At 41.6% G+C, this 24,358-nt stretch overlaps 1 protein-coding gene across 2 annotated transcripts in view; it reads right to left on the reverse strand.

Annotated features, from left to right (window-relative positions):
- pex10 (peroxisomal biogenesis factor 10) overlaps positions 1-23,175 on the reverse strand; it is a 95,404-nt gene extending 72,229 nt beyond the window's left edge. The window contains exons 1-6 of one of the 2 annotated variants that reach the window (XM_049581751.1): positions 22,787-23,175; positions 20,830-20,910; positions 20,323-20,735; positions 17,602-17,768; positions 16,447-16,582; positions 12,808-12,881 (exon numbers count right to left, since the gene is read on the reverse strand). In XM_049581751.1, the coding sequence (XP_049437708.1) occupies positions 12,813-12,881; positions 16,447-16,582; positions 17,602-17,768; positions 20,323-20,735; positions 20,830-20,910; positions 22,787-22,898 (978 nt within the window). In that variant the 5' untranslated portion in view covers positions 22,899-23,175 and the 3' untranslated portion in view covers positions 12,808-12,812. Of the gene's footprint in view, positions 1-12,520; positions 12,882-16,446; positions 16,583-17,601; positions 17,769-20,322; positions 20,736-20,829; positions 20,911-22,786 lie in introns of those variants that run through there. The other variant, XM_049581750.1, reaches the window with a different exon arrangement.
- Between the last annotated feature and the right edge of the window lie 1,183 nt (positions 23,176-24,358).

Genomic DNA, 24,358 nt, shown 5'->3' on the forward strand with positions numbered 1-24,358 from the left:
CGCAGCACTCAAATGCATGTGTGCTACTGTGGTCCTTTCATTTATCTGGAGTGGGATGGAGCTGTGAGTAGAATGTGAGAGAGGAGAGATGCACACTGGTATGCATTATGTAACGCAACTTGACCCTATATCAATATGAACAGTATTGTCTAAATCTATATTTTGATTGAAAATATATCGCCCAGCCCTAGTAGGTTATCCCTCCACTAGTATATAAGCATTAGCCTCATCAGAGTTCAGCACAAGTCTGAGGAGAAACACTCACTCCATCAGCTGAGAATAAGGAAATGTTTTCTTCATTTTATAAAGTGGCTTACTTGGTCAGTTGCAAGTTTGTATCTGTACAGCAAGCGAATATTAGTCTGGCTAGTGAAATGCCACTGCTCTGCACTGCACACTGGCCGGGCTGGATGTGCATGCAAGAGCGGTGCTCATGAGTACCCCTGTATGATCTGTTAGCTCTGTCAGCACTGTTAAGCCGTGGTTCCACCAAACACTTAAGGTATATTACCTTTGGAACTAGCCTTGGACCAAGACGTTCATTGCAGTCTTGAAAACGAACCCTGTTTTTCGTGTGGGGGTTCCCGGTCTAGACCGATTCACGTCTCCATAAACGTTCAAATCAAACATGTAGTGTACTCACCTCATAGGCACAGATGTTAGGAAGGTGTATGGGGGGTTGCCGTGTGTTTGTATATCGCCACTATAGCTGGCTTTCTACTGGGCCACAGCGCCACTATAGCGGTTGGGAGGTGTATTGCCGATTGGTAGTACACCTCCCAACCGCTATAGTGGCGCTGTGGCCCAGTAGAAAGCCAGTGCACTCATTCATTGCAGGACGAAGAAGGGGTGAAGAAAATTTCAAGACATCCGAGATAAAATGCATGTTTATTGAACAATAACGGATATGCAAACACATGGCAACCCCCCGTACACCTTCCTAACATCTGTGGCTATAAGGTGAGTACATTACATGTTTGATTTGAACGTTTATGGAGACATGAATCGGTCTAGAGCGGGAACCCCCACACGAAAAACGAGGTTCGTTTTCAAGACGTTCATGCAATTGCAACGTCTTGGTCCAAGGCTACTTTGGAACCAAAAGTAATCCCTCAGACATGGTACCTAGACCTTAGGTCCATTTTGCATTTCCACCACAGACAGTACTCTCAAATTTGGGCGGGGTTGTTGTCACTCACTGCTCCGTCCAGCACTCGCTGTACTTCCTCTTCACAGGTGACACAGAGGGAAGTCTGCACCTCATTTATCATCCACAGAACCTGGTTGCATGCCGACATTTTCAGAACAAAATAGAACAGATGAGTGAGAGTCTCTCTCCATGGGATATTAAAAATAGCAGGTTTGTGCATTTAGTCCTTCTCAGGCAAGCACAGGGGTTTAAGATGCTCCACAACACACAACACTTTTTTTTTTTCTTCAAGTGAGGATTAGAATATATGCAGTTCACATAATCTGGTTGAAATTTATAAATATTTTTTAATGCTTGAAGATCCACTCTTTAAAAGTCTATGTCATCCAAGAAAGACAATAAAATTCAAGTAATGGTCAAAGTTGTCATATTGAAATTTAAAGTGTGCCGAAAGATTCACTTGCCATGGTATGAACAGAGGTTACATAAGCTTCTAAACCAGGCACAACTCAGCCCTGAGACAGAGTGACCATCCACTATTGACCAATCAACGGAATGCGGTGGTTCTAGCTCCACATTTTAGTACCAGATCAATGTGCTGGGTACCTCAACAGAGGGGTGACCAAAAATAGGGACAGTAGGGAACGGTGTACTTGTTCCATTGGTACCATCCACAACTTTGGAAACGCAAAAAATGCGTACTGAACTGAACTGAACCATACCGGAATGCTTGGTGGAAATAACACTGTCTATCTTAATGTATACTTGTGTATTTGTCATGATTTTGGTTTTGTTCAAATTTAGTGATAATATGTTTGAGTCAAACCACATTTTTAGTTTACTAATTTCTGATGTGACAACCTCCAAAAGTTGCTGTAGATTGTCCCCAGAGCAGAAAATATTTGTGTCATCCGCAAATAACACAAATTTCAATGTTTTTGATATTTTGCATGTCATTTATGTATAAAACAAACAGTTTTGGCCCTAAAACTGACCCCTGTGGGATCCAACAAGTTATGTCCATGCATGAAGATTTATGTTCACCAATCTGCACACTGTTGACGGTTCTGTATATAGCTATTCATCCAGTTCAACACTACCCCTCTGATGCCATACTTTTCCAGCTTCTTGATTAACAAGTCATGATCAACGGTATCAAATGCCTTTTTTAAATCAAGAAATAGAAATAAGAATAGAAATACCCCTGTTGCATATTTTGTATCATCAATACAAGTTGTTATTTCTACTAATAGCTCCATCAGTGCCATAGATGTTGATCTGTTTTCGCTGAAGCCATATTGGCTGTCCATCAACAGTTTGTTCTTCAAATCGTCCAACCTTACAACAAAAAGTTTCTCCAATATCTTAGAGAACTGGAGAAGTAACGACACAGGCCTGTAATTGGTGCAGTGATGTTTATCCCCAGCTTTAAATACTGGAACTACTTTTGCTGTTTTCATTTGGCATGGAAATGTACCGGTTTTGTAGGATAAGTTGCAGATGTAGGTCAGTGGGTTTACAATTCCATCAATGATTTCCTTCACTAGAGTCGTATCAATTTCAATCCAATTAGTAGACATTTTATTTTTACACTTGCTTACAATACTCAGGATTTCCTTTTCTTCTATTGCTCTTAGAAAAATTGAATTTGGATTTCTATCTCCTCGATCATTAACATCCCACCCCTCTTCTAGTGATGGATCATTGATTTCGTGTTTGCTGGTGATGTCTGAGATGAGAGGTGTGAACAAACCCAGCCAAACTATAAATGTCACATATTGCAAAGTGAGAAAAAGCACCTGGATAACTGCCTTTTCACTCTGCTGAGGTCAGGAAGAAAGTGCCGGATACATCAGGCAGCACCGAGAGGCTCAAGAGGAGCTTCTGTCCTCAAGCCACAAGGATACTGAATAATGATCCTGCCTTATCCTGAACACTGACATCTATGTTTTACTACCACTACTATATATTAACCAAACTAACAACAGTTACACTTAACTGACATAAGATTTACGTGATTTCATGAAACAAATAAACTGATTGATTGATAATTGGTGTATTTCTTCAGTTATTCAGAGTTGCTCCAAAATTTATGGGGTTCTTCCTCAGCCCATGCTACACCCTTTTCACCAAGTTACATGAAAATCAAGGCAGGTGTTTTTCTGCTGACAAACACACAAACCGAGCTGCAGTGGCGTAGCCATCATTTCAGAAGTGAGGAGGACAAATTGTTCAGAGGTCTATTGAGTGATTTATCATCCTCTCGCATTCAGTTGCACCTCTCCTTAGCGGCTAACGAGCCACATAACACAGCCACAGTGCAGCACTAGGGGACTGAGTTCTTTAAAATGATATACTATCAAAGTCTAAAGTTTCAGCTGCAAAACTGGTTGAGTTGAAACACACTGACCCTCAAGCATCTACAGGGTAAGTAGCCAGATGACTAAATGCCAAATGACAACACTGAACACGAAAAGTTAAGTAAAACACCATTCCTGTTCGCAAGTTATTAGCACACAAAATGGAATGCAAGTGACAAGATAACAGGGTAATAAGCCACATAATTTAATTTATGCTAAACATATCAACATCAAGGGCGGCACGGTGGTGTGGTGGTTAGCACTCTCGCCTCACAGCAAGAGGGTTGCCGGTTCGATCCCAGGCGTGGAGTTTGCATGTTCTCCCTGTGTCAGCGTGGGTTCTCTCCGGGCACTCCGGCTTCCTCTCGCAGTCCAAAGACATGCAGATTGGGGACTAGGTTAACTGATAACTCTAAATTGTCCATAGGTGTGAATGTGAGCATGAATGGTTGTTTGTCTCTATGTGTCAGCCCTGCGATAGTCTGGCGACCTGTCCAGGGTGTACCCTGCCTCTTGCCCGATGTAGCTGGGATAGGCTCCAGCCCCCCCGCGACCCTCAAGAGGATGAAGCGGTTAGAAGATGAATGAATAAATGAATGAATATCAATATCAAGATGTATTTTATATTTTAGTCCAATATGACAGCACAGGTGTGCAAAATTAATCAAATATTTTTAAGCCTTCTCCCTGTGCTACCTACTGCAATACAGACAAAAAACATTTTAGAGCATAAATAAGAGTAGTTCTGAAATAGTTGTGAAAATTAATCTCAGTGTCACTCTTATCTTATAGACATTTCCTTAGCCAGTTAAAATTTCTCCTTACCTGTGAAGGGCTGATAATTGGTGCTGCTGTCAGGTCCCTGTCCTGATACTTGCCTGGTTTCTCCCTGTCTCTCTTCTATCTACTGCAATAATATAGATAATAAATGTGAAAAGCAAAATTTATAATAGAATTAAGAAAAGTAGTGGAGACATAGCTGTGGAAATTGATCGCAAAGTCACTTTTATGCTATCGATATTCTTCTCAGCCAGTTATATTCTCTCCTCACCTGTGAAGACCCTGCATGATCATCCTTGCTGGTCTCTGGTCCACTGTCTCCTCCCTGACCCCGCTCTTTCTATTGTGGCAATAAAGATTTAAAGATTTAAAAAAAAAGGTGTGGAAAGCAAAATTTTGAAATAGAATTAGGAATAGTAGTAGTGAAATTGCAGTGGAAATTAACCTCAAAGTCACTTTTATGCTATAGATATTGTTTCTCAGCCAGTTATAATTTCTCCTCACCTGTGAAGACCCTGCATGATCATCCTTGCTGGCCTCTGGTCCACTGTCTCCTCCCTGACCCTGCTCTTTCTATTGTGGCAATAAAGATTAAAAAAAAATATGTGCAAAGCAATAGTGAGCAGAAGTTCTGTGCAGAAATTAAGGAGGAGTGGCTTTATTCTTGAAACTAGCTAGCAAGCGATTCAACAGGTAACAATTAGCGTCCTTGTTAACTAAAGTAACTCGATATATTGGCATCTATTAATTAGTCATCATTTAGCTAACATTATCTACGGCTGTGGCTCAGAGGTAGAGCGGGTCGTCCACCAATCGAAAGATTGGCGGTTCAATCCCCGGGTCCTCCAGGCTGCATGTCGAAGTATCCTTGAGCAAGATACTGAACCCCAAATTGCTCCCGATGGCTGTTACATCGGTGTGTGAGTGTGTTAAAACTGAGTAACAGGTGGCACCTTGTATGGTAGCCTCGGCCACCAGTGTATGAATGTGTGTGTGAATGGGTGAATGTGACTCGTAGTGTAAAAAGCGCTTTGAGTGGTCACTAGATGACTAGAAAGGCGCTATACAAATGCAGGTCCATTACATGCAACAACATTACTCAACTTACACGGTTTGTTTGGAAGAAACTGTGCAAGGTTTTTTGCTTCTTGCTGGCTGGTTTGCTGAACATAGTTAACACAGCAGCACTGCCCAGCAGCACACGTCTCGTCTGTGCAACTGATTCAGATCACAACACGACAGCATGTGAATGCACCTGGCGCAGTCTACTCATGGTGCATTTAAAGACGGCTCAGAAAAAACACGTTACCACATTGTGAAAAACAAATTGAACGGTGGAACAGCTGTAAAAAGTGCGGGGGACGGAGGGCACAGATATGGGAAGTGCGGGGGACATGTCCCACACGTACCCCGCGTCCACTACGCCCACGCCGAGCTGCATATATGACCTTCTTGGTGGTGGTAAATATTCCTCTGATATTTCCCCGTCATCAGTGCTGTAACGGAAAGACATGAGGCCCCCCCACAGCTAACCCGAGTGAGAAAAAAAAACAACCAGTGGGGGAGGAGCCCCTGGACTCCGAGGCCCCCCCACAGACATATATACATAGACGCCGCGCTGACTGCTGCCGATTGGAGGGGTGTGCCTAAAGCGCTGCCATCTTGGTACAGTGCCACTCGCTCCTACAGCGCATTAGGTCTATAGAGGAATGACGTGTTTGCTCTATTAAAGTGATCATAAATCGTTCAATTGTCAACATATATTCACGCGGGTTGTTTGTTACAAACGTCAGACATGGAGGACAGACAGACAGACAGATACAGACATAAAGAGAACAAAAGGAACCCAGAAAACGTTCAGGTGTGTTCAGGTCTTTATTTAGAGAATTGCTTGTAGGGTATATATTGCATTTGATTATCATTATTATTATTATTATTATTATTATTATTATTGCTATTATCATTATCATTGTATTATTATTATTATTATCATCATCATCACTATCATTATAATTATATTACTATTATCATTATCATTTTATTATTATTATCGTTATTATAATTATATTGCTATTATCATTTTATTATTATTATCGTTATTATCATTATTATCACTATTATAACTATATTGCTATTATCATTATTTTATTATTATTATCGTTATTATTATTATTTTTATTATCACTCTAATTATTATTATTATTGTAGGTATAAAATCAGCTGTCTCTACCCTTTGAGAACAGCAGACTGTCAGTCTGCAGGATCTTACAGGATCCATCACATGCTGTTATTTGTTTGAGTGGCTCCCCTGAGGACACAGACTTTGTTGCAGGCTGCAGGACACAGAGTTCCCGTGGCTGTCCAGCTCCTAAACTCCCATCATCCCCTTATCAGTATGCCCCCTTCCCCTCCCTCCCCTCCCCATCATAAAGATAAACAGCACTGCAGCACTTTTTAGTGAACTTTTTGACTAACCTTTGCATGTGCCTTTGATTTACTGATTTACTGATTAACTGATTGATTGATTCCAAACATTCAAACAAAATAGGTTCCGGAGGGTTAAGTAGCAGAATATTTAAGATAAGTGCAAGAACATAAAGAATCCCCCTAGAAAGATATTTACAAAAATATTTACAAGAATATTTACAAAACCCGTCTTTCATTAATGAGGGCTATGGGAGCTGAAATCCCTGAAAGAGAATTGTTTTGCACAGTTTCTTCCTTGTGCTGCCACTCTGGTACCTGAGTGAACTCATATTTGCAATGTGGTGCAGCCTAATTTTGAGAAACACAGACACTACTAATCTCAGTAAGCTTCAGCATTTGGCAGGCATCCATTTGAATGGTGGTTGTCAATGTCAAATTGTGTTTCTTCAATATGTTCCCTGAGCAAAAACACATCCTCTGTGCCAATCCATTCCTGGACAACATGCGTCACCACTGATACCTTGAGAGCTTGCCCTAATTGGAGCTGGCGAATCACCCGCTCTGCTGCTTTCACGACCTTCACTGTGCCATCTGATGGAATCATCAGCCCACCATTATTTTTCAGCACAAGAAGGTGGTAGCTCGTGAGTATGGCGTCTTTTACCGGGCTGGCACGGCACACAACACAAGAGAGTCTTCTCAGAACCTGCCGAACAACAAATCCTGCAATGTACACCAGAGCATTGTCCACAAGACCACCAAAGTGCGCACGAAGGAAGCTGTGGTCACACATGATGGCTGCAATGTTGGCAAATGGGGGATCTAGCTCTCCAGCAGTTTCAGCAGAGGACACCTCTACAGCAGGCAGGGACACTGTGCCATCCTGTGCTGCCACGTTGCCTTGCCCACTTGGTGAGACACCACATCGGACCATCGGATGCCGGAAGATGCCCTGGAGCTGGCTGGCAGATGGATTGTTGTTCCAGCCCCCTTAAAAGAAAAAAACAACACACACACATGCACAGTTATTTAAAAGTTCTTTTCTGATTGTTTTTTAAAGACTGTAAAATGTGAACCCTACCTGATGCTCTGATTGAATTAAAGAGAAGCTCCAAGTGGTCTTGGCTAAATCGGTAGGTGCAGACATACCGCTGGACATGGAGTAGCTCAGGTATCATCAGCATCAAGGTGTCAGAGTTGATGACAAACCCGATGACAGACAGGTACCTTCAAAAGAAAATGTTTTATATCCCTGATCATGTTAAAACAAGACACCTCAAGGAAGCACGTAGGAATTTTGTTGACTGAAAGCAGTAAATTGATTTTGCCACCATATCCTACAGAACTGAAACAGCAAAGGGTGACAGGGATGGCCACTGTCATAGATCTTTTGCTTCTGTGGCATCCCTTGTGGATAAACTGTACTGCCAATTTACTGGGAACAAAATTACTGTGTGCTTCTTACAGGGTTGCAAACCTTATTTTCTTCTAGGATGCTGAAGCAACTAGGAACAATATTATAACAGAGAACAGGGAAAGCTTGAAAAAAAGAACATGCAATACTTACACCTGCATGACGTTAACACAGTGTCATAGTTACCATTTTAACACCTGTAGGACCTGAAAAACACAAAACAATTCTCATAGAAAAAATGCAGACAGCAAACAAATTGGAACAAGACAGCATCATATTATCATATAAACTTCACTGGTCTGGGGGAGGACAGTTGTGGAAGAGTGCACAGAGACGTCAGTCATGGTAGGTGTCATCTTACCTGCTGCATACCGTAATGACCTGAAAACACACTGAATACAAGATATTTCCAACAGTAAAAAAAAAAAAAAACATTGGAACAAGAGCATCATTTGAACCTGAATCAGAACAAGAGAACTCGATGCAGAACATGGGAACAGAGCATTATATGAACTTATGCCCCTAGGGGAGCTTTGAATCCTTTGGCACGGGGATTGCGGCTGTTTATGATGTCAAAGAGCCTGTCAATCATCTAAAAGCAAATATCTGCATTAACTTTAAGCACCTAAAATCATCTCCACAAGAGTGTTTTAAACAGGTATCATATCAAATTAATACTAATCTATTCAAAATTTCCATATGTTCAACATGCAAGTATTTGGAACTTCCCTCTACTCCCTCTATGGCCCTATGTACATCCCTAATCATATTACCTCAATGAATTCAGCCGTTGCTTCATAGTCTTTAAACTGTGAGTAGCCCAGGTCCCTCAGTGTACGGAGAGCAACTGCTAATTTATTTAACAATTAGGCAACATGAAGAATACCGTTGCAATGTATGGGGATGCAGGAGAGGAAGATGTTGAGACTTTCTCAGGTAGCTATATGCCTTTGGACCATGAAGGTGTAGCGTGAGGGCAAATTCTCTCTGCTCTCTGGTATACTCATGGCCCTTTTTGGCCAAGAGGTCTACCCGAAGATCTGAAATTAAGTTAGCACAAACTAATTAGTAAGACCCCTTTAAATAATAAGGAAGGAGGAGTCTAACACAGAGTGTAAACTTTAAGTAGGCTACCTATATAAAATATTCAAATTAGTATTTCCATTTTACCCGAATAGAATTCCAGTCTGTCTTTCAGCATTTGTCACAAGTCAGCCAACGTGGTTGTGTTGGTCACTCGAACAGCACGCCCAAGCTGGTCCCACAAGTGTTCAATGGGGTTGTGGTCAGGACTGCTGGCAGGCCATTCCATCCTCTCCACTCCCAAATTCTGATTCTCTGATAAACCCCGCTCTGTGGGGGCGAGCGTTGTCATCTTGGAGGACAGTGGTCGGTCCCAGACTGTGGAGATATGGGATTGCCACTGGTTGCACAATTTCATCTCGATATCTCTCTACATCGAGATTGCCTCCAATGATGACATGCCTAGTTTTTCTAGTGAGGGAGATGCCACCCCACACCATCACACTGCCTCCACCAAAAGATGTTACTCGGTGCAGCAATCAGCAAAGCGTTCTCCGCGTCTTCTCCACATTTTGACCCTACGATCCAACTGCCGTAGGCAGAATCGGGACTCATTGCTGAACATAACATTCCTCCACATGTTCAGGTTCCAGTGCATGTGTTGCCTGCACAAGCGCAAATGGGCCTGATGGTGAAGGGCAGTCATGGCAGGCCTCCCAGCAGACCGGAGGTTGACTGCGTGCAGTCTGTTCCAGATTGTATGGGCAGAGAGCCGTCGGCCCTATCGTCCTGCAAAGCCTTAACTGCAAATCTGTAAAAGACTGCTTACAGTTCCTAAGTGCTGACAGGATGAAGAAACTGTCTTCTTGAGGTGCCATCTTCATGGGACGCCCACTTTGCGGCCTGTCTCTGACATCCCCCATTATATGGAACTTGGCCTTCAGTTTGCAGATGGTACTAGGGCCCACTCCAAATAATGCCGCAACTTGGTTTTGCGGAACACCAGTTGAAGTTGCCCTATCGCACAGGCCCTATCCAGATCAGTTAAATGTGGCATGCTGATTCTTGGAGCAGACACTAACTGACCACTGTAGCAGGACCCATGCTCACAGGTGCTGATATTCAGGTGCCAATCAGCAGCAGATACGTTTTTGAAGAGACATAATGCTAGGTCACTTATGTGAGCCATTAATATAGTGAGAAAATGCTGATAATAAACGTACCTGGCAAGTTGCAAAAAATATTGATACTGAAAACAGATGAAGGCAGATTAGGCCATGAAAGCAGATGAGGGAAACATGATGCTGGTCTGCAGTGCGCTCGATTTGTGTGTGGCTGACACAAGGGAAGCTGAAGAGGGAGGGGCAGGGGCTCAACTCAGATGCAGTTGTAAGACATATAACACACTTTTAAATTGTGAATGAATTAATGTCATGGGCCAAATTTAAAAACTAAAATATAATCATATAATATAAAAATAATATAGTCAGAGGGCAAAAGGGCAGATGCCTGAGTTCCACCTGAAGTCTATCTGTGCACGTGCCTGCTGTACATTGTATGCCCGTCATCCAGCCCAACTACCTCAATGTGAATCCAGTGTGGTACGTAGACTTTCATTAACTGAAAGAAAAGTCTCTGAATATCATCCAGGCAGCAATTACGTTGTCACCACAACATTATTATGAACGCAATTTAGTAATATACAAATTTCCTTCTAGGTGATACTGTGCTTTCTAATTTTGGTTTGTTTCTCTGTCATACTGTCCCTGTCACTATGAGGGAAGTTTGCATTTTAATTAATGAATATCAGTTCAATGACATGTCATTTAAAATCTCATGTCTTTTGTTTTCACTAATGAATATGTTCATCTGGATGCACTCACTTATATTAGTTATATAATTATATTTAGTGTTTGCTGTATTATACAAACCACTAAATACTAACCACTCATTTCTAGTTTGGTAGTGTTAATGGTGTCCCAGCCTGCAGTCTCTTTCTGTCCACTAGATGGAGATCATTCTCCAGCAAACATCCACAGCTTTACTGTCAAAATCAGAGAAGTTTCATATTTTCAAATTAATACTATTTTAGGGTGTAATTCACCAACTGCCTGGCTGTTAATGATGAGGAGAAAGAAGAGGAAGAGCAGCAGACATCCATCATAGCAGTGTTTCTAATAGACATGATTGAGCTCGGGGATCAGTGCTAGTCAGGCAGCATCTGCTTCCACCGTCAGCCATATTCTCCATGGAGGGGAAAACCAGATTATCCAAATGACAGCGGTGTAAATGAACTGGCTGGTTGTCAACAGGACAGAGAATATGCCACCAGAGTGTTGGGACTCGATGTTTGGGTGTAAACACTTTTGAGTGCTGCCAGCTGGTCTGGGGCGTGAGAAAGCTCTAGATAATCATTAATACGTTGAGTTTCACTGCTAATGCTCCTTTTATAGAGCATCTGTTTGGTTTCAGCAGGGTGTTCTGACGATACATACTTGTTTGACTTCTGCAAAGCGATATCTTTACATTCACAGTTTCATAGTCTGTCAGTGTTCCACTGACTTTTTTATACACACACAAGACATTTCTCTCAAATTTTATTGATTGTTAAAATCCATGGTAGTGAGCAGATAGATAATCCATCCACTTGACAGGCGTGGCATATCAAGATGCTCAGTAAACAGCATCATTTCAATCAGGAGAGACTCGTTCTTAGAGAAAAGAATATTAATTTTCATGTGCACAAAAGTATGAGACGTGGAAAGTCTTTGGTCATTAGACCCCATCGTGATGTCAAATACTTCAGGAGGGTGGTAAAGACGTGGCAGATTATTGGAGACATCTTAAAGCAGTGAAATGCGCATTCAGTTCGAGGGGAACCATTCTGATTGACATTCCTGCAGTCAGCATGCCGATGGCAAGCTCCTTCAAAACTTGTGACAGCTGTAGCATTTTGTTGTGTGATAGAACTGCATATTTTAGAGGAGCCTTTTATTGTGACCACCCCATGGCACACCTGTGTAGTACTGATGATGATTAATCAGCAGCTTGATATGCCACACCTGTCAGCTGGGTGGATTATCTCAGAAAAAGTGCTCACTAATTTTAACAAATTTGTGAGTATAATTTTAGAGAAATATATTGAGTGCATAAAAAAGTCTGAGATCTTACACCTGTAAAAAAAAAAAATAGGTAGAAAAACAAAAGTATAGTGTTTACATTTTGCTACATACACACTTTTTCTACCAAAAAAAAACAGTAATCTGTAAATGTTCCGCTTATAATCACTGTAGAGCAACACCACCTCGAATCATATTCATATTTAACTAACCTAATAAACAAAACAGACAAATATTTTGACATTTCTCACAATTTATTAGCAGATTAAATTAAATTAAAAGTGATATTTACAACATCTGACTGATACAATCTAATGTTTAATTCTCAATCAACAACAAAAGAAGCAAAAAAAAGGATGAAAAGAATATACAGGTTAATATTTTTAGAAACTACAGTATATTGGCACAAAGTTCTGTGTGACTGCTGGAAACCGCTGATATGTCTCCACATGTTCCTGAGGCCGGCCTGACAGCACAGGCATTACAAAGCATTACAGCTCACCACTGTGTTTCTTTGTGTGTATTATCAGACTCTAGTTCTAGCTGTAGTTCCTCAGGTACACCAGTCGGTGAGGCTGGAACTTCTCCCGACACAGGGGGCACTCCGCCTGTAAACACAAACACACATGTGACAATGTTATATTTGCATACATACACACACAAACTGATGTGGGAATACTCAAGCCTACATTTAAGGGCAGGTGCAGGGCGCAGATTCTGTAAAAAAACATAGAATTAGAGCCCCGCAGTTGCATGCCTCCATGTACGGTGGTACACGGAGTTTAAATCCATGCCTGTGAAAACATACATGCTTCACACACATCTTCCCCCCGACAGCACAGAAGAGCTATACAATCAGCACAGTTTCAAGGTGGACACCCAAGATTAGTGTCACCAATTCAGTATCTGACCAAATGTCTCCCCTTCTGTTCCTGAGATATGACATTAAATAAGGGCCAAAAAAGTATTTTTGCAGAATATTATGATGTCACAGTGAAGCTGACCTTTGACCTTTTGGATACATTATATATCCAAAAGGTCAAAGGTCATTATTTTATCCCATTAGACATTTGTGTGAAGATTTGTCACAATTAGCATATGAATTCTTGAGTTATGGCCAAAAACAGATTTTGTGAGGACACACTGACCTTGACCTTTGACCACAAAATTCTGATAAATTTATTTTTCAGTCCAAGTGGACGTCAAATTTAAAGTAACACCTTGTTGGTGTTATTGAGATATTTTGTTTTCACAAGGACGAACGGATGCATGTACGGACAACCCGAAAACATTATGCCCAGAAACATTTATGTCTCTGTGTCGGCGAGGCATAAAAAACAAGTATCTGCACACTAGATTCGTACGACATCTATTGCACATCTGTCTGTCCTGGAAGAGGGATCCCTCCTCAGTTGCTCTTCCTGAAGTTTCTACCATTTTTTTCCCCCGTTAAAGGGTTTTTTTGGGGAGTTTTTCCTTATCTGCTGTGAGGGTCATAAGGACAAAGGGATGTCGTATGCTGTAAAGCCCTGTGAGGCAAATTGTGATTTGTGATATTGGGCTTTATAAATAAAATTGATTGATTGATTGACTGATTGATTGATGCATTAATGTTAAAGCAGGATTTTACAGTTGGTTAAGATGGAGCTCATTTTCATTAGTTAATGATTATTTATTATTATTGATTCACCTGCTGATTATTTCTCCATTAATCGATTGTTTGGTTTGTAAAAATGCTAGAAATTGTGAGAGATAGTGTCACACTTACCCAAAGCCCAAAGTCATACCTTTATAATATTTGTTTTGTCAAACCAACAGTTCAAACCTCAACATAAAAAATACTAAATAATAAAAAAACAAAAGCAGCAAAAAATCCTCACATTAGTGAAGCTGGAACCATGAAATGTTTTTGCATTAAAAACGATGTAGATGATTATGAAAATAATGGCAAATTTATTTTCTGTCAATTCAATAACTGATTCATAGTTCCAGCTGTACTTGTACATTTTTATATGTTTCAATTGCAAAATCTTGATTTGTAAAGTAACTAATAACTGAAGCTGTCAGATAAATTTAGTTGAGGAGAGGCGGACGGTGGCATGAGAAGGAAAGACTGCTTCGGCTTATGTTATATTATCTTTATGAGTTTGTGAATATGACTTGACTTGTGACTTGCTTGACATGACCGATGACTCGACTGAACTTACTGGTCTCATAGCAAGGACTTGATTTGCTAAATTTTCACCACAGTGACTTGGGACTTGCTTGAGACTTGAAGGTTTTGACACTTTCTCATTCAATGCGTTTTCTTTATTTTCATGACTATTTACATTGTAGATTCTCACTGAAGGCATCAAAACTATGAATGAACACATGTGGAGTTATGTACTTAACAAAAAAAGGTGAAATAACTGAAAACATGTTTTATATTCTAGTTTCTTCAAAATAGCCACCCTTTGCTCTGATTACTGCTTTGCACACTCTTGGCATTCTCTCCATGAGCTTCAAGAGGTAGTCACCTGAAATGGTTTCCACTTCACAGGTGTGCCTTATCAGGGTTAATTAGTGGAATTTCTTGCTTTATCAATGGGGTTGGGACCATCAGTTGTGTTGTGCAGAAGTCAGGTTAATACACAGCCGACAGCCCTATTGGACAACTGTTAAAATTCATATTATGGCAAGAACCAATCAGCTAAGTAAAGAAAAACCAGTGGCCATCATTACTTTAAGAAATGAAGGTCAGTCAGTCCGGAAAATTGCAAAAACTTTAAATGCGCCCCCAAGTGGAGTCGCAAAACCATCAAGCGCTACAACGAAACTGGCACACATGAGGACCGACCCAGGAAAGGAAGACCAAGAGTCACCTCTGCTTCTGAGGATAAGTTCATCCGAGTCACCAGCCTCAGAAATGGCAAGTTAACAGCAGCTCAGATCAGAGACCAGATGAATGCCACACAGAGTTCTAGCAGCAGACCCATCTCTAGAACAACTGTTAAGAGGAGACTGCGCGAATCAGGCCTTCATGGTCAAATAGCTGCCAGGAAACCACTGCTAAGGAGAGGCAACAAGCAGAAGAGATTTGTTTGGGCCAAGAAACACAAGGAATGGACATTAGACCAGTGGAAATCTGTGCTTTGGTCTGATGAGTCCAAATTTGAGATCTTTGGTTCCAACCGCCGTGTCTTTGTGAGACGCAGAAAAGGTGAACGGATGGATTCCACATGCCTGGTTCCCATTGTGAAGCATGGAGGAGGAGGTGTGATGGTGTGGGGGTGTTTTGCTGGTGACACTGTTGGGGATTTATTCAAAATTGAAGGCACACTGAACCAGCATGGCTACCACAGCATCCTGCAGCGACATGCCATCCCATCCGGTTTGCGTTTAGTTGGACGATCATTTATTTTTCTACAGGACAATGACCCCAAACACACCTCCAGGCTGTGTAAGGGCTATTTGACCAAGAAGGAGAGTGATGGAGTGCTGCGGCAGATGACCTGGCCTCCACAGTCACAGGACCTGAACCCAATCGAGATGGTTTGGGGTGAGCTGGACCGCAGAGTGAAGGCAAAGGGGCCAACAAGTGCTAAACACCTCTGGGAACTCCTTCAAGACTGTTGGAAAACCATTTCAGGTGACTACCTCTTGAAGCTCATGGAGAGAATGCCAAGAGTGTGCAAAGCAGTAATCAGAGCAAAGGGTGGCTATTTTGAAGAAACTAGAATATAAAACATGTTTTCAGTTATTTCACCTTTTTTTGTTAAGTACATAACTCCACATGTGTTCATTCATAGTTTTGATGCCTTCAGTGAGAATCTACAATGTAAATAGTCATGAAAATAAAGAAAACGCATTGAATGAGAAGGTGTGTCCAAACTTTTGGCCTGTACTGTAACTGAAAATGACACCTCTAGAAGAGTAGCAAAATTAACCTATAGACCAACATGCATAACTAGTCAAAATATTCTCAGCAGTTAACTGATGAGTGGTTTACCATTGACATCCCTCTGGGAAATATATAATAGATATAGACCTCGAACCGTAATTGCGCAATACCTCAAAATGACTGTTGTTAATTCCCAACAATTAGTTATGTAATACAGTTTGAGATAGTGATTGGGTGTGACAGCTGATTTAAAATAGCATGAAATGTGCTCATCATGAAATAAGCCTGACCTTGGTGTTGCACCACTCTGTGATGCACTCCCAGCAGAAGAGGTGTCCACAGGGAGTGGAGGTAGAGTGTCTCCTCTCCTCCAAGCACAGGATACAGCTAGCAGCTCTGGGGCCAGACCTGTGTGTGTGCTGAGGACTGGAGACAGACAGTACAAAGAGGTCGAATCATGGATCTCATTCTTTTACTGCTACACCATACCTCTACCACTAAATGTCCAGTAGTTCTCACACTGGCTTGATCTTGATCTAGTTAGTGATGACTGGAAATCTTAAATCATCATTCACAATTTTATTTATGACTCACTTGATGAGTGCTTGCAGACCAAAAGAAATGACCTGATTATAACCATTTCAACTGACTGTTGCCAGGTCTGTGCTGTCCAGAGCAGACATCTAAGCAGCTACTGACAATTTTCTTCATGGAGGATGACTTCTAATGTCTTTGAGTAGGACAATATTTGAGATACCAACAAAAGTCTGTTCACTTCAACACTAAAAATATTAAACTGCAGAGTAAAGATCGGTTGTTTTAATCTAAAATTCTGTCCTTAGATTAAGACTAGACAGAGGTGGGGTCTAATGGCCAAAATTCATGGGACACGGAAGCAATGCAACATGTCTGCCATGGCATGCTTGCAGTAGAGCTCCACTGTAATAATCAACTGAAGTTAATACCCTGACCACGGAAGCCACCCTTGTCCAGTCTATTTTCACTTGGCTGGTTTATTTATTTTCCTCTAAAACTACATAGAGCTGTGTAAAAAAAAACAACAAGTGTGGTGTGTTTAAAATGATTTGAATGAATACTTCAATGTACCAGAGGTAACATGAAGCTGCAGAACAACCCTGTCTGTGTTTTTACATTACAATAAATCAATCAAATCAGTGCATCCTGTAGTTAAAATAATCCAGTAATTACTTTAGTACCAGTTAATATAGCCCACACTCCCAAACCCTGGATAAAAAACTGCATTATCACTTGTCTCATCTCAGTATGCACACAGTGAAGCTGACAGCAACCACATGCTACAGAGACATAGTCTCACAGGTAAAAACCCCACTCAGCCTCGCCTACGCATCGTGTACGCGCCCCATGTATATTGACTGTAAGTGGACGTCCTACACATGTCCTCTGGTGTGGGTCTGGTGCTGTACCTGAGGTTCCTGTAGAGCTTCCACTCCTGTCTGGCTCTCTGCTTCTGTCTAAAGTTGTTGAGCTGCAGACACACAGTGATGAGAAGCTGGAGGAGGGACACCACCCCCAGCAGCCTGTAGCTGCTTCTGATGGTCCCATCATCGCTGTTGAGCCCCATCACACGCAGCTACACACGCACGCACGCACACACACACACACATTCAGTTAATAATAGACACATTCAGTTTATAATAGACAGGCAGTTTAAGATCTGTAGGGTGAGGATTTACATAAATGTTGGAGGATCATTTGGAAAATGTAGGACATATTCAATGTATTCAGGTTTTTAAGTAAAAACAGTATCCATTATCTCTTAAAATGAAATGTAATAAGTAATCAATCATCTTCATTCTGCAAGGTCACATACACGCATAGCTCAAACCAATGCAGTCCAATCCAATAGTCCAACATTAAATCCTCCATCATGAAAGTTACAATGTTCTGTTTGTGTTGAAACTGTTTTAGAAAAATGTTGATTCAACTCTGGGATCACTTTGTTTGTAGTGGTGCTGAATTATACTGTGTTTTACTGGAAGCTGTTTGTTAATTAGCCCACACGTTCTTACAGTGCCAGCCCGTGGCAGAGGTAGTATAGGCGAATGTGAAGGGCGGCGTCATCCATAGGGGGCGCCACAAATGTTGGAAAAAATAATCAATGAAAATGTTTTATCTTTTACTATTTTTTTGCTAATATTATTACTACTGTTATTTAAGCAATATCACACTTGAGCTCGTGATGTTGTACTGTGATATCGTCACGGCTGTGATTCGGTCGTAGGCACGAGGCCGCAGTCCGAGTGCTGAAGACATTAACACTGGCTCAGTTCTATTCAAGAATCCCAGTGAGTGTGACAGTAAGCACACATGCACAATACCAGGATCTTGAAATTAAAGCAACAGCAGCATCGTTAATTTCATTTCTTAAATCTGTGCTTGTCCTGCTGTGACATGTCAAAATGGCTTCTGCGTAAGAATCTGAGAGGTCCTGCAATAACCTGTGAAATTATGGGCAGCAAACTCTCTTCAAGATAGAGTTATTCATTACTGTAGATCCCATACTGGCACCCTGCCTGCGCAACTAATGGTAAACTAATTAACTACAATAGTAGTAGGAAATATGTCCCAAAATGTTGAAAAGCTGAAAAACAACAAACAACATGTATTTACTTGGATCCTCTTCTATCTGCATCTGAGCAAATGAGAGGTGCAGATCATGCAGTTCACTGTCTGCTACAACATATGGAAACTACACCAGACTTCTTTACACTGATTTTACCTCTGCCTTCAACACACCACAGCACCACCAGGTGATCAAGAAACTACAGCCCCTCCAAGTTCCATCACTACCAATCCACTGAATCCATAACTTAATCTGAAAGAGACCACAAGCAATAAGGGGTGACAATTCACTGTCACGCACCATTATTCTCATTACCAGTGCTCCACAGGGGTGCGACTCAGTCTGTTTCTCGACACCCTCTCTATAAACAACTGTCAAAGTCCATCCAGTATTATCCTTTGGTTTAAATATGCTGATGACATGGCCATCCTTGCACTGCTCAATAAAAACTCCTCCACTGTTTCTGCCTATCAGCCTTCCATATACTACCATTTCAGTTCATTGTGCGATGATAACTTTTGCAACGCCCTCCTCACCGGCCTCCCCACCAAACTCATCAACAGACTGCAAATCATTCAGAACTCATCCGCCCGGATCACCACCTGCATCAAATCATCTGACCACATCACCCCTGTTCTCATCCAACTTCACTGGCTCCCTGTACAATACCGCATCCACTACAAACACCTTCTCCTCACCTACAAAGCTCTCCACAATCTGGCCCCCACTTACCTCTGTGACCTCCTTCAGGTATACACCCCCCCCGCACCCTCCACTCAACCTCTGCTGGACTCCTCACCATCCCCACCTCACGCCTCATTACCATGGGTGTCCGAGCCTTCAGCTGCTCAGCACCCAGACTCTGGATCTCCCTCCCTCCACACATAAGACAGTCAGACTCCATCACATCATTCAAATCCCAACTCAAAACCCAACTGTTCAAACTGGCATATTCACTCTAACTGGACACTGTGCACTACACTTGTTTTTATGTTGATGTTTTGTTTTAATGATGTCTTACTGATCTTTTATCTTCTATGCTCTGTAAGGTGACCTTGGGTGACTTGATAGGCGCCTCCAAATAATATGTATTATTATTATTATTATTATTATTAACTGGTCAACTGAACCTGATATTACCAACTTTTCAGCACAAGGTGAGGAGTTTCACCACTTGTCAATGTCATGTTGGCCGAATCCGATAATTTATTTTAAAGCCAACATCAGCCGATACCGATGATGTACTACTTATTATTGTGCGGCCCTATACATTGCGTAACTAAAAGTTGGACCAATAAAAAAAAATAAATAAATTAACAAACTCAAACTGCCTTTAACTTCATAAATCATAGTGAATACATTATGGAGGTGGTACAAACACTCAAACTCTGATATTTGGTTGAGAATGTGCATTTACATGAGTGAAGTGTGAATGCAGACATGGCTATAGATGTTACTTTATGGCTGGGCCTACTCATCTATTTGTCAAATACATTGTAAAAACAAAGTTTTTATTCAGTCTAATATGTGAGACATACAAATGTAAAAAAAAATCACTTACGTAGCTGATACCAGCCGCCCTCTTGGACAGATGATAGAAAGAGCCGCTGATGTAGAATAGAGCCACATGGAGTCGGTGCAGGAGGGTCAGGCCCTGATGGAGGACAAACACAGCTGGCAGGCACGCTCTCCTCTGGGGTTCTGTCAGCAGCCCCACGGCCCTCTGCATCCATCTCCTCAGCCAAGACTCCAGGCTCCACAGCCCAGATGCTGCCTGCTGCTGCCTGACACCGCTGCGGCTCTCCTGTCCACATTCCAGCTCGTTCTCCAGGCACACCAGGACCTTGTCCAGGAGGTAAGGAAAGAAGGAATGGCAGAGGATGAAGAGGCCTCGTCTGGCCCGAGAGGGGATTTGACGTTTAGTGGGATCCACCTGGATGACATTGACATACTCCTCTCCCAGGGTTTGGTAACCTGGGGAGAAAAATGATGCATATCGTTATTACTTAATCATAATACTATTAATTAAACATACATAAGTAAAGTTGTTGCTTTAGTCTGCTACTACCTGAGAATGTTGTTAAACCATAGTATGCAAGGTCTGACAGCAGCTCGATCTCTCTCCTCCAGTCCAGCCATCGTTTGGACCCTACAGGAAGTTCAACAAACTTCAAAAGAGAACAAGAGCTGGATTTCCTACACAGACCAGACCACAGCAACAAAGCTTCAGATATGAACTACTGCTTCATCACTTTGACGTACAAAAATAGCTTTTATTTTAATGATGACCAGTTCATCTTTGGTTTGAAAACAACACACAAGCTCGGACGTAGTTCACTGTTGTGTGGAAAATGAATACCAAATATCAGTGTATCTCCCACTGCCCCAGATGAAGGAGTTCAACTTGAACTGTTCCAATATCTCGGGGTCTTGTTCACGAGTGGGGGTAGAATGGAGCATGAGATGGATAGGCAGTAAGGCCCGTTGTCTGCAGTGATGCGGACACTGTGCCAGACTGTCGTGGTGAAGAGGGAGCTGAGCTGGAAGGCAAAGCTTTCGATTTACTGGTCCATCTACGCCCCAACCCTAACCTATGGTCATGAGCTCTGGGTAGTGACTGAAAGAATGAGATCACGGATACAAGAGGCCAAAATGAGTTTCCTCCATGGGGTGTCTGGGCTCAGCCTTAGAGATAGGGTGAGAAGATCACACATCCAGAGGGAACTCAGAGTAGAGCCACTGCTCGCGTTGAAAGGGGTCAGTTGAGGTGGTTCTGACATCTGATCAGGATGCCTCCTGTTAGAGGTGTTTCGGGCACCTGCAACTGGCAGGAGGCCCAGAGGCAGACCCAGAACACACTGGAGAGATTACATATCTCATCTGACCTGGGAACGACTCGGGATCCCCCAGGAGGAGCTGGAAAGCATCGGTGGGGAGAGGGACGTCTGGAGTACTTTGCTCAGTCTGCTGCCCCAGATAAGTGGATGAAAATGGATGGATATCTGTGTGTCCTTTTACCATGCTTAACCTACGATAACCAATACATGACTGTTTTTGTAACTTTTACTCTTCAACTCTGCATTTACCAAGTGACAAAGCAACATTTATATCAGTTGACATGTCAGAGAGTCAGAATCAGCAATATGCTACAATGTTAACACTAGTAGGGATGCACAATATTGGATCTTTTGCTGACATCCAATATGCTGATATGTAACAACTCATTTGACCAATAACCGATACAAATATATACACTTTTTTTCTCTAACTTATTTTAGTGATCATCAAGTCTCTTCTGTGGTGGAATTCACTTCATATTACACATGCATACTCTTATGGTGATGGCCCACCAGCAGATGGAGACATGAAATACAATATTTTTTCGATGTATGCAAAATTCATTAATTGTGCAAATTAAAAAAAAGCATGTTGGCCGGCTCTCTCAAAGCCAATATTGGCCGATACCAATGACATGCTGATATAATCGTGCATCTTTAAACACAAGTATGTAAAATATTTTAAAAAACTAAAATATGCATGATGTACTGAGTATATAAGGTGTGCAATATAAAATATGTGCCTTATGCCATATTACAATGTATAAAACTAGTGTGAAGTTAGAAATATAATATGTGCATAATGTGACAATGTACAACAGAATATATACATCAGGAGAAATAAGAGTAAGAAATATATTCGATACATACCATATGTGCAGCATATGTTAAATATACATTCACAAGTAGTATTGCTGTTGCTTCAATTACTTCACCAATTACGACAGTGTTATAAAATTATTGAACAATTATTGTACATCGATATCAGTTTTTAAGTTTATGTGTCGGGCCATTATTTCCCCAGTCTACAATCTACTAAAACACAACGTGGACAGCAGGAGCCATGACAGCGTGAGGCAGCATCTAATTTGCTCTAAAGCTAACGTTGCATATTAGTTAGGTGAGCTAGTTAAAGAAGACAAACGGTAAAACGTTCATTCCCAGTGAGCTGAACTTGAACAAACTTACCAGCAAGTGTTTGAACAGCTTCGTTTGCGTTGTTTCTCAGGAAGCTTTGATAATATTCGTCCTTTTGACTGGACCGAATCAACTGGGACTGGTTCGCAGGAGCGAGCGGCATTGTAACCCTACGCTAACAACAGAGAGCTCATCTTTCAGTTTTACAGCATGTTGTTGTCAACCCGGTAAAACACTTACTTGACGTTATCCTGTAGCCTACAAACTGCTGAATGCTCAGACTAATAAACATGAAAGATGATACGGGGCTGCAGAAAATACACAGCACACCGATAACAGCATCTAAATTAACTACTGTCTTGTTTCCATGGTGTCACACTCAGTCTTTATATTCTGCATGGGTTTCATATTCTGTTCTACGGCTCTGGTTAAGTCCAGGAAACAAATAGGAAGTTGATGCTCTGTAAGAAACAAAACAGACAACAGTGCCCCTTACTGGTCGGAGGAGGTATTACATGCACACCTTCAACTAGAAACAAGCTCCCTTATAAACTCTTGTATTTTCAAAGAGGATATTTGAAAAGGAATAAAACTTTCGTTTCATCATCATTTCACATAGATTTGAATGATTTAAGATTGATTTTCCTGTCATTTTATTCTGAGGTCATAAGACAAGGCTATACAGACACAGCACAGATAGACTTCAGGTGGTGCCTGAGGACCTGCCCTGTTGGTCTGTAGGTAATAAGTGCCCTTTTTGCAAGACTTGTTTTTTCTTTTCCTTTTTGAATTCTATATTTTAGTTTTTAATTTTGGCCCATGGCATCAATTGTCAGTTAAATGTGTGTTGTATGCCTGACAATGAATTTTGTTTTCCTTTACATAAATCAACATTTCCACCATAAATGAATGCAGAAAACTTTACCAGACTGCAGGAAATGAAGTGTTTGAGGCTCAAAATTTCCTGGGGGAGGACCCCCAGACACCCCCACTTAATATGTGTTCCCAGCAATGTTCAAATGATATGACACCCTGTCTGCATCACTATATAGGTATTAAAATAAATTAACGAATATGTTAGCAAGTCAAAGATGTGATATTGTATGTGACTTTATCTTTTTATCAATAATCATGAGAAGGCTGCCCTTTTTTTTTTGTTTGAGCACCTGCCCACCATCATAAAGTTTGCGACACCACACTGCTCGGGCTCATAACAGGGGAGGATGAGACAGCCTACAGAGCAGAGGTCCACAACCTGGTCACATAGTGTACAGAAAACAACCTGACACTCAACACCAAGAAAACCAAGGAGCTCATTGTGGACTTCAGGAAGCGGGGTACCGACCCAGTCCCTCTGTCCATCAATGGAGACACTGTGGCGAGGGTCCACAGCTTCAAATTCCTGGGTGCCATCATCTCTGACCGACTGACCTGGTCAGACAACACTATGGCAGCAGTGAAGAAGGCACAACAGTGACTCCACTTTCTCAGGCTTCTCAAAAAAAGTGACCTGTCTGTGAAGCTCCTGGTGCTCTTCTATCGCTCCACCATAGAGTATCCTGTGTGTCTGTGTGGTACTCTGGGTGCTCGGCAGCTGACAAAAAATCACTACAAAGAGTGATC

This window comes from Epinephelus fuscoguttatus, linkage group LG7 (assembly GCF_011397635.1).
Source record: "Epinephelus fuscoguttatus linkage group LG7, E.fuscoguttatus.final_Chr_v1".
Taxonomy (NCBI): Eukaryota; Metazoa; Chordata; class Actinopteri; order Perciformes; family Serranidae; genus Epinephelus; species Epinephelus fuscoguttatus.